Source organism: Watersipora subatra, chromosome 9 (genome assembly GCF_963576615.1).
Source record: "Watersipora subatra chromosome 9, tzWatSuba1.1, whole genome shotgun sequence".
Lineage (NCBI taxonomy): Eukaryota > Metazoa > Bryozoa > Gymnolaemata > Cheilostomatida > Watersiporidae > Watersipora > Watersipora subatra.
Window position 1 is genome coordinate 58904156 of NC_088716.1, and position 11304 is coordinate 58915459.

The following is an 11304-nucleotide window of genomic DNA, read 5'->3' on the forward strand; positions in this document are numbered from 1 at the left end:
ACTGTAAATTATGTATTCCTTCTAGTTAATTCAATAGAAAAGGAAACAGAAAAGGACCTTCCAAGGTTAATATAAAATTCTTTGTTTATTGACAAAAATATATGACAGTAGTGCTTTAGTGTAAATATGTAACATAAAAAGCAGGTGTCACAATTTAAGGACAGCAAAATTTGATACATGATTACCAACTTCCTTTAAAATCTAATGAACATTAACTTACGGCTTGTGAGTCTTAGCAGAACATGGGACCAGAGTCTATGTTTGTTGAACAAACTATTGTTTAACCTTCTCAGGAAATTCAAGCTAATAACTGGTTGTATTTTGTGCTTAGTAACATGAAACACGCATGCTACATTTTTTTTAGTTTTGAACAACTCACACTAGTTTTTAAAATTCGAGACCATACATGCAATACATACGTTATTTCCAGAAAGTCTTTGAGGTGATCTGAAAGGCCAACCAGTTTACAGAAGTTGATACTGTAACTGACATTTGTGAGAGTTACTCTCTTTTTGTAGGATTTCCCAACGTCAAAGTCCTAGACAAAAGAGAATAAAGAATTTATAATCAGAAGGCAAATAAATTTGCTATTCACACTTTTCTAGCAGTGATAATGTATGTGCTGAACTTATTGATATAAACACGTTTGGAGTATTTTTAAAGTGTAGCTCACAATCAAAATTAGAGGGACTACTTAAATAGCTGAGACCATAAGTCCACTCAAGTTATTACAGTTTTAACTTACAGTAAAATCTGATCCAAAAATGTACCATGAGGTTAGGTTGATTGAAATTGAAGTTTTACAAATATCTTTGTCATCGTAGGGAAAGATATTTGATTGTAAACGGTTTATTGCTTTGAACTATATTGGCAATAAAACCATGGATTCATATTAGCACTAAGTTGGCAATAAAACCATGGATTCATATTAGCACTAAGTTGGCAATAGAACCTTGGATTCATATTAGCACTAAGTTGGCAATAAAACCATGGATTCATATTAGCACTAAGTTGGCAATAAAACCATGGATTCATATTAGCACTAAGTTGGCAATAAAACCAAGGATTCATATTAGCACTAAATTGGCAATAAAACCATGGATTCATATTAGCACTAAGTTAGCAATAGAACCATGGATTCATATTAGCACTAAGTTGGCAATAAAACCATGGATTCATATTAGCACTAAATTGGCAATAAAACCATGAATTCATATTAGCACTAAGTTAGCAATAAAACCTTGGATTCATATTAGCACTAAGTTGGCAATAAAACCATGGATTCATATTAGCACTAAGTTAGCAATAGAACCATGGATTCATATTAGCACTAAGTTGGCAATAAAACCATGGATTCATATTAGCACTAAGTTGGCAATAAAACCATGGATTCGTATTAGCACTAAGCAGCCCTTGGAAAATGTTTGGAATGTCAAAAAAAGCTATTAGAGAACGCAAAACGTGTTTTCATAAATTGGCGAATTTTCCTACAAACATGCAGCTCATGCTACTACTAAAGTAGGGACCAAGATGGCAGGCTTTGATTCTTTCAGAAACAATGATATTGAACTTTGAGCGAGAACAAACCTTGAAATGAACAACAGTAGGTTTGCTGTTAAAAGAGGATTTCTCCTTGAACTCTCGACCCGCTGCGACCTGTGTTTGTACTATGTTTTCTCTTTGCACTTGTAGTTTTTCTCTCATGATGTCTTGGTCCATTTTGCTAACCTTTGACCCCTTGATGACATCCACAACAACCTCTTTTGGAACAACGTATTTCTCAAACTTGTTCCACATTCCTTCAAACTCTGGTTTGGCTAGTGTGACAGAATCATCTAAGGACAACAGAAGGATGCAGGTTAGATACTCTAAGATGATTAACAGGCTCTATCTCACACCAGCCAACACTTTACTATATAGAAAATAACAGCGGTTGACCTTGAACTCTCTTTAACGCCTGCTAAGAATTTCTAGTAGATTATGCAACTACTAGCATTAGGTAATTAGGTATAAGAGGTTATAAAGCTTCAAACTAGCCCATACTTGTGCTCGTAGCCTTGGATCCATCATTTGCGGGCAAAGTGTTTGACAACTTGTTGACAATAGCCTCGTCATCACTGGAATCCCGTCTAGTGCCCATGGGAGGGGCTTGAAGGCCTCTAATAAGCTGGTCATTAGCCTCCAGCTTAGGAAGTGAGTCTAACTGAGAGATGTATTTGTCATAATCATTGCTAGAGGTGACGTCTGTAGCCAGAGTTCTGAGTTTCTTCTTCTTGTGCGGCTTGACATTCTGTGAAATTCAAATCAAATCAAACCAAACTTTTTCAACATACACACTACATTTGAACGATTTTCACCAGAAAACTTATACTGATGATATGAAGTTATAACAATTTTATAATACTTATTGCGAAGAGCTTTATCCGCAAGGTACAGAGTTTTTTCAAGTGAATACTGATGTTGCTGCCGAAGGAACTCAATAACAAAAAAGAGAAAATTAATAACAACAATGTCCGCCAGTGTAATAACTGTGAATATGCATATGCAGAGATTAAATGCTAAATATTAATACTGTTACTATGCGAGGCATTATACAAACAGCCAGTATACACACAGTTACACGCAGTCAGTATACAAACAGCCAGTATACGCACAGTATACACGCAGTCAGTATACAAACAGTCAGTATACGCTCAGTATACACAGTCAGTATACAAACAGCCAGTATACGCACAGTATACACGCAGTCAGTATACAAACAGTCAGTATACGCTCAGTATACACGCAGTCAGTATACAAACAGTCAGTATACGCTCAGTATATACGCTCAGTATATACAGTCAGTATACACAGTCAGTATACACTCAGTATACACGCAGTCAGTATACACACAGTCAGTATACAAACAGCCAGTATACACACAGTCAGTATAACACAGTCAGTATACACACAGTCAGTATACACACAGTTAGCATACACACAGTCGGTATGCACTCAGTTAGCATACACACAGTCGGTATGCACTCAGTCAGTATACACACAGTGGGTATACACACAGTCAGTATACACACAGCCAGTATACACACAGCCAGTATACACACAGTCAGTATACACTCAGTCAGCATACACACAGTCAGCATACACTCAGTCAGTATACACACAGTCAGTATACACTCAGTCAGTATACATACAGTCAGTATACATGCAGTCAGTATACACTCAGTATACACACAGTCAGTATACACACAGTCAGTATACACTCAGTCAGCATACACACAGTCAGCATACACTCAGTCAGTATACACACAGTCAGTATACACTCAGTCAGTATACATACAGTCAGTATACATGCAGTCAGTATACACTCAGTCAGTATACACACAGTCAGTATACACACAGTCAGCATACACTCAGTCAGTATACACACATTCAGTATACACTCAGTCAGTATACATACAGTCAGTATACATGCAGTCAGTATACACTCAGTCAGCATACACACAGTCAGTATACACTCAGTCAGTATACATACACTCAGTCAGTACACACACAGCCAGCAGCATGCATGTAGCAATATACCTAAAGATCATTAAAGAGGCTGATCCAGACTGTTATGAAAGGTTTCACACTTACGAGACTATCAACCCATTTCTTTTCTTGCCAAAGGTGTGGGTAGGCTTGTTTACGTTTCTTAAACTGCTCTTCTTCAGAGATGATTTTTGAGGCTATTTTCACTTCAGCAGCTCTTTGTTTCACCTCATGCTCGCTGCAAAGCAAGAGCCCAAATAATGGATGAGACCAACTTTAGTTTTCACAACATAGCTGTTAGAGTTTCGCTTAGGCAAACATAAAAACGGAAACATCCTTCTGACCTAGTATTTTAATATTTTCAGATGCAAACCGGATTTCGCTAGAACCTATCTGGGCATTTCATGTAAGATTCTTTGGTTTCTATAAGTGAGATCAGCCAGTAATCAGTTACGGTTGCTCACTCTAATAATGAATACCTAATATATATTAGATATTCTATCACTGTCGCTCTGACCTGATCGATCAAAACAAAGAAATTGTCTACCATAAAACATATAAAATGTGAGAACTTTATATTTGTTATTTCTTTAGTTTAACCCAAGTGTAGAGTTTTGCGTGGTTATTGAAACATAATTAAACATGAATCATTACCTTCAAGTGCATTAAAACTGTTTACCAGCTGTAGATACTAGAAGAGGGCCTAATTATTATATCGTTGTTAAGATATGAGAAGTGCTCCAAGTGTGGTGACAAGTATGATCTCAGTGAGTCACTAATAACAAATCTGAAGCATTTTATTGGTTCCCTGAATCAGTAAAAATGTTAGGTGTTTGTTTATGTATCGCCATGGACACTACGCCTAAGAAAGGTGGTAGATCTAAACACAAACATCATGCTGCAGCTTTTAAGTGTATTGCCAAACAAAATAGCAAACTATTCACATGTAAAATGTGCTGTCTTGTTTACAACTCTATGTAGATTGCATATAAGAATAGCTTATGTTCCTAGTTGTTGGATCGGTACACGTTATTAGGCATCTCATACTGGTTTATTATAGCAGACATTAAAATCTATAGTTCAGTTCTCGTCGTAAATAGCTATGGCAATTTCAAGTTCTCAACTGTTCACAACGGTCAAGAGAAGAATATTAAAACACGGTATATTTATATATACATCTATTACGTAAATAATATTATAGTAAAAAATAATTCATATCATAAGGAGGATTATAGCCCTGTTTTGCTGCCTAAAATATTTCAATGTTTGGGAGATCTATGATGGGTATAGAAATTTCATTTTAATATTTATTCTTTTTCTAATGCTATTATTTTATGCCTGCTGAGTAGGTCATCAGCTCTCACAACCTGTGAACTTTAATACTGTCTTCAATTTCACATGTTTTACAGGCAACCGTAGTCCGTTACATTTATATCTTCAAACTGTTGTATCATGGTCTACTTAGTCTAAATATGTCTGCGTACATACTGTATATGTTGCCCTAGACCAGTTCTTTTTATGATAAAAGCTCCTTAAATGGACAAAAGTGGTCAAATATTTTGTGCACTCAACAGCTTCTAAAATTCAAAAAGGTCTGCTGCGTGAGTTCGAGTGGTAAGCGCACCCTCTTACCTACCAGGGCCCCTCCTACCTACCAGCGCCGCACCTTTGTTTTAAATTATGAACCTGTGAAAAGTTGGTGCACTTTGGGTACCGGATATAAGATAGTAAGTTCCAATGCCTTAGATGTAAGTACAAGGTAAACTTACGCTTGGTTCTTCTCCATCTGCTCAATTCTCTTTTTTACAAGTAGTGCTGTCTGCGCATCTCCGCCTTCTGCAGTTATCTGGTCCATAAAGACTTTGTCCTCTTTTTGAGCGTCTTTCTCCAAATCCTTGTTCCTCGCTCTTAGAGCATTGATGTTCTCCTGTACCCATGCAAATACATTGCGTCTATTGCAGCATACAAGGTGATAATAGTTGTGGGCAAAGAAATTAGAAATGTACACTTGCAGTAGGAGTTTGTATGTAAACAGATGTTAACTCCACCTCCTGATTTGAACGAACAATAAAAAATCACCCTATTTTTGGTGTTCACTACTTAAATATATAATAATTATACATCTATCCTTCCCCCCCCCCAACTTAAGTAGTGGTACACGCTAATTATTTGATGTAGAGACTCACAACAGTAGCAGTGAAAATTTTGATAAATTTATGATAAACCCAATTATTAGGTTTATCATAAGTTTATTAAATTTCTCACTACTGTGGTAATTCTCTACATCAAATAATCAGCATGTACCAGTTTACCTTTTAAAAAGACAGACATTATATGAATTATTTCTGCAAACTTCTGATAGAAATTCAAAGCATATCATAACAAATACTTGCAGATTTGAATGTTTTATCCATTCTTCAAAAGGTTAAACAACCGATACTTTAAGATAGGTTTTACAAAGATGATGATTCCAAGGTAAATGCATGCCTAACAGTACAGCCATTCAGTTTTATTAGTGGATGACACTTATTTCATCAAAAGTGTAACAGGTCATACAGCCCAAGACGTTTCCATAGCAAACATCAGTTAAACTATAACTATTTCTAAATCTTGGCAGGTATAAAAAAATAATGAAAAGCTATTGAAAAAATTACCCTGTTTGTAGTGATGTTGTTTTTGAGAGAAAGAACTGCCGTAATTCTTCTGTTCAAGTCAGCACTGTGTCGCTCATTCTCCTGTTTTGTCTGATCTCGAATTCTATAACAAATAGTTTTCAATAAAGCAGTTACTTGTTAGGAGTTGTCTAATATGCAAAAAAATAGTCGTTGTCTTATTTCAGCAGATCTGTTGTCAAGGTGGCTGGAGCAGATGAGGGTTCATTCAGTGGAAAAAGAATATTCACTTTCTTATCGGCCTATGAATGGATAGAACCCAAGTCTGTAGTTATCCAACCAAGTGTTCCGACTGCTAGGCATTATCGGCCCGACTGCTAGGCATTATCGGCCCGACTGCTAGGCATTATCGGCCCGACTGCTAGGCATTATCGGCCCGACTGTTAGGCATTATCGGCCCATGAGGTACATAGACAATCATTTTAAAAGCTTAAGAAGCACAGCCAATTCTCTGACTCTGTGATGTGAAGTTTTGGACGGTAAGCTAGAGTATTTTAATGTCAAAGAATCCCACATACAACTTAAAGTTTAAAAGGTTATAGTTCACCTAGTATGAACTTTTATATATGCATTTTTTGCATATTTCACTGTTATATTAGTGATATACGATAGATACATGAGATGAGTTGAACTTCGTGTATTTACTTTATACACTCATATTTTTTACCATTTATTTAAATAGGAAGTGATATAAAACATCCTAGATATTACTGTTATCATTATTTTCACCACAGCCATAATTACGTATCCAGTCATTGATCTTAGTTAATGGAAAGTTGTTGTATATGTACAGTACATTGTTGTACAGTTGTACGTTATGCAACAGCAGCACGCATAAATGAATGTAACTGTACAAGTTCAGCGCCTAAAGACTTGGTACAGTTAGGTACTTGTGGAAGAGGACTCACTCTTGCATGGTCTGCTTGAGGTATTTGTTCGTCTCTTCCTTAGCTTTCATTGCCTGACTGAGTGCGTGTTTACCTCGTCTCTCGTACTCTTTTGATGCCTCCGCTGCATCTTTTAGAGCTTTTTTGCGGTGCTTGTATGTGTCTGACAATCAGAGACAGGTGTGCGCTTAACAATATTTAATGATGTTGACTGGATGACTAAATTGTGCCACCCTTTATATACAAAAAATAGTGTGTGTAAAATTCCAAGTATATAGTTTGGTTTTTGCATTCTGACAGTCTGTCATTATGACTTTTATCAAAAACTTCTTAAATCGACTACAAGATTTTTTGTTAACAAAAGCCAATAATAACCCTAATAATAACTCTAATGGTATCTGATGCATTCTTTAGTCAAATTTGCCCTAATAGCGTTTAAATTTTTTACACTAATAAAAAAGTTGGCTAAATCACTAGATAATGTGGCAGAAGCTCGCTAAGCAAAGGGCCGGTGTTTCACCTAGCCAGCTCAGCAATACCCCAACTGCCCCGTCATATGACCCCAAACAGTGGGAGAAGCCACTGTGTATATTACCTACATAAAGGCAAGCCATCCTTTTGTTGGAAGAGAAAAGAGCAACGATTGCATGCATTCACTTATAAGATTTACTGCGCGACTGATTACAACAAATAAACCCATATAATCATGACTACTTGTTATCTTGAGGATTAAAACAGCTGGTGTAGTTGAGTAAAGGTTTAGACTTCCATAAGTCTGAGTTGTTAGAAAGACAAGGGTCTAAACTTCTTCACAATAAAATAAATAACAGAGTTCTGAGAAATGCGACGAATAACCTTTCAAAAGTTGAACTAAATATTCATAGTTTGTATGTTACAATACATGAAGTTCATAACTTATGTTCTTTTCAAAAAGAATCTATTGCATTAATAATGATAATAATAATCAAACAGAAGAAAACAACGCAGAGTAATATCAAGCATGCAAGTCTGAATATTACTACGATCTACTGTACCTCGAACAAAACTGTCATCTTTCTTTTTCCTTATTTCAAAGTCTTGTAGTTTCTGTTCTCTCAAAACAGAATGCTCACGCCGAAGGTCATCTTCAGTGAGCAGATATTTCCCTTTCTGTAGTTCAGATTGAGCCAGTTCATACCTGGAGCAAATGCTATGCAACTACAATCTTAAAATTGAGCCAATAATGTAACCATAGACCTATATTGACTATACTATACTTAAGTGTACTATTAACTATACTATACTTAAGTATAGTTAATAGGTCTATGAATGTAACACTGCTTCATTACTGTAGAAAAACAGCATGTATGCTTTTATCTTGCTGGTTTTGGGTTTGAGCATCAACGAAAAGTATGCGTAGGGTTGCTAAATGAATTTGGAGTTAAAAGCAAAACCTACTCTGCACGAGAGAGACGCCCTTTAATGGCTTCTTCTATTCCAGTTTCCATCTCAAGCTCTAGAATGGCTCTCTCATGTTGAGCTCTCAGTCTGTCTCCATTAGGGCTGCAAGTCAGTAATTCATAAAAACAAAGTGAAACATTAATACTGAACTGGGCATAAGCATCAAAACTATTTAAAAAACAAAAGCAGACAACTCCAAAGATAGCTAAATGAATATAATTTATCAAACCTCTATGTTTCATATAGAGTTGGTATCATAAACATAAATAGATCTGTGCATTGGAAGCAAAGAGAGTAAAATTAGTGAATGCCAATAAATACCACGCTAAAATTGTTACAAGGCAAAGATGACATAAGCTTTACTGCTTTCAGGCAAAGGCATGTATTCGCTCAGTTTATGTTCAGCATTCTTTTCATTAAACAATAAAATAAGATCTCTTACACATCCTCATTCTCATCAGCTTCTTGCACCATGTAATAAAGTTGGTCCCTTTCCTTTTCAAGGTCTGATATTCTTTCTTGACACTTTTCCAGTTCATCTCGAGTTTTGGAAGTGAGCATAGACTTCTCATGCAAATCCTCATTAAGAGAGTCTATGTATTTTTTCATGTATATGTGATGGAGTTGCCTTTGTTGGTTAACTCTGCCAGGCAACTCAGCTTCAGCATATTCACTGTAATATACACAATTTGATATAAGCATTATATATGTTTTGCTATTCAAACTTTTGTGTTTTACTAAGATTTAGTTAACTCAGACACCATTTCAACCAGATTTAAAACAAATTTGACTAGGCTAAATTGTAGCTTTCACATATATAACCTCAACTCTAACAAATCATTGTGACTGAATACATACAAGTTTATAAAAAAAGCGTAGGAACCATGATTGTGAATCCCATCTATTCTCACCAAGCTCATTCAAAGGCATCTTCTTCTAGCTATTCCATTATGCTGCGATAATTGTCAATGCTTGGAAGGTTTTGTATGATTGATAGAACTTCAAGCTGAATGAAGTTTGCTGAATGAATTTGCTAATTAAAATCATTTTGCAGCAGAAGTTTGCAAAAAACTATTGAAACGTGAGAGAGTGTCTAGCATATTAGACACCATGGTTGTGCTGAATATAAGTTAGTTCAATTTCATGTAGTTACCAAAATAGCTGCAGACTCCTTCATGAATCAGAATCAAAACTAATATGATAGAAATTTGACACATTTTATGTTTAGCACAATATTCCTAATAGCACATACTCTAATACGTTGTCATGCAGATACGGATCATCTGCAAAGAGATGCTGCTGATATTCATTTCAAATGTTTGATAGATAGATGTTCTTACCGTGCATATCTATTGCTCATGTCAGAAAAAAGTCAAAACTGTTGCAAATGGCAGTGTTAAGGTTTAACAGTGAAAAAAGCAAAGCAACTTTTACCGCTGTGTTGTAGTTAAAATTGCCATATGTTCCGACAGAACTAATAACCAATAGTTTGTTTGCGTTGTATCAATTTAATTAAAAACTGTAGGTAATGGAAATGACGACGTCTAGTCGAGCTTCCATGAGACATATTTTGTGCTACAGGCTGTTGCAGGACACTCTTCTTTGACAACTATCTTACAATATAAACATCGTAGCTTTACTTAAAACCGTACAAACTTACTTTTCGTTGGGCTCAATACAGACTTGACAGTTTTCTTCGCACAAGTCAGAGTCTTCACTTTCTTCTAATGAAAATCCGTCACCGTCATCATCGTCCTCTTTTATAAAATATTCAGCCTCATCAAATTCGTTAAACAACAGCTCTTCTGATTCCATTGGTGCATATACTTTTTAACCCCAATTTGTTGTTTAAAGTAAATTCAGTTATTGCTTCTCTACCGTATTCTACTGCTTAAAACCGCCAAAATAAATCGCCTGAAATTTATACTAGCGTTATTGAAAGTGTCTAGCCAAGCCGAAGGCGGCCATCATAGTCATAGCAACACTGATCACTTGAGTCACAAGCGCATATTAGGTAATATATCTATCGAAGACCGTTGCGCAGTTTGCGATTTGCCAATGGCAAGAAAGATAATGGGTAGCTACGATAAGGATAACTACAGGGATTTGTGAGTTCCTAGCCCGTAGTTCCTAACTCCGTTGCGGAATGTTTTACAAGTGCTATACAAATGTTATAAAAGTTATACAAAACTATTTTCCTATGTTCATGGTACTACTGATGATACCGTATATAATCGCCAGCACAGCTACACATTTTTCAAACCGACTAGAACTCGAAGGCTATGATCTCTCAAATACCGTAGTTATCTTTTTTAAATCTTACCGAGATCAGAGCGGTATAGTTTCACAGTTATATGAAACTACGAGCTTCACAGCTCGTATGTGAAACTATACGACACTGATCGAGATAATAACAATGATTTTACAAATGAGAGTCTGTTGAATCGCCAGAGCGCGCTTTGTTGGTGGGTGAAATAACCGACGTCTTCCACAGCAGTCAGCCAGTATTGCGTTTCATTTTGAATGTTGGTCAATATTTAATGCAATATTGGCGACGACTTCTTAAAGGCTGCTACAAACACAGAAGTTAATACGTGGATTATGATGATGAACTCAAAGGCGTTTATGAACAGATGTAAGTATATTTCAGAGTAATAGTGAGTAAGAGAATGATAGAAATTTAAGTTGATTCAGATTGATTGATTGATTGATGAGAATGTCTAGAAAAGAATTATAAGGAAATGAATGAATAGGCATTTCAGAAGGAAAATAAAGAA

The 11304-nt window shown here is 35.9% G+C and overlaps 1 protein-coding gene across 1 annotated transcript in view; it reads right to left on the minus strand.

The window, feature by feature from the left end:
- LOC137405287 (cilia- and flagella-associated protein 74-like) overlaps window positions 1-10342 on the minus strand; it is a 38557-nt gene extending 28215 nt beyond the window's left edge. Inside the window, exons 1-11 of the mRNA XM_068091515.1 lie at window positions 10188-10342; window positions 8970-9200; window positions 8525-8629; window positions 8122-8264; window positions 7109-7250; window positions 6183-6285; window positions 5298-5455; window positions 3634-3766; window positions 2044-2290; window positions 1588-1835; window positions 420-538 (exon numbers count right to left, since the gene is read on the minus strand). Of these exons, the coding sequence (XP_067947616.1) occupies window positions 420-538; window positions 1588-1835; window positions 2044-2290; window positions 3634-3766; window positions 5298-5455; window positions 6183-6285; window positions 7109-7250; window positions 8122-8264; window positions 8525-8629; window positions 8970-9200; window positions 10188-10342 (1784 nt within the window). The remainder of the gene's footprint in view (window positions 1-419; window positions 539-1587; window positions 1836-2043; window positions 2291-3633; window positions 3767-5297; window positions 5456-6182; window positions 6286-7108; window positions 7251-8121; window positions 8265-8524; window positions 8630-8969; window positions 9201-10187) is intronic.
- Window positions 10343-11304: the final 962 nt, after the last annotated feature.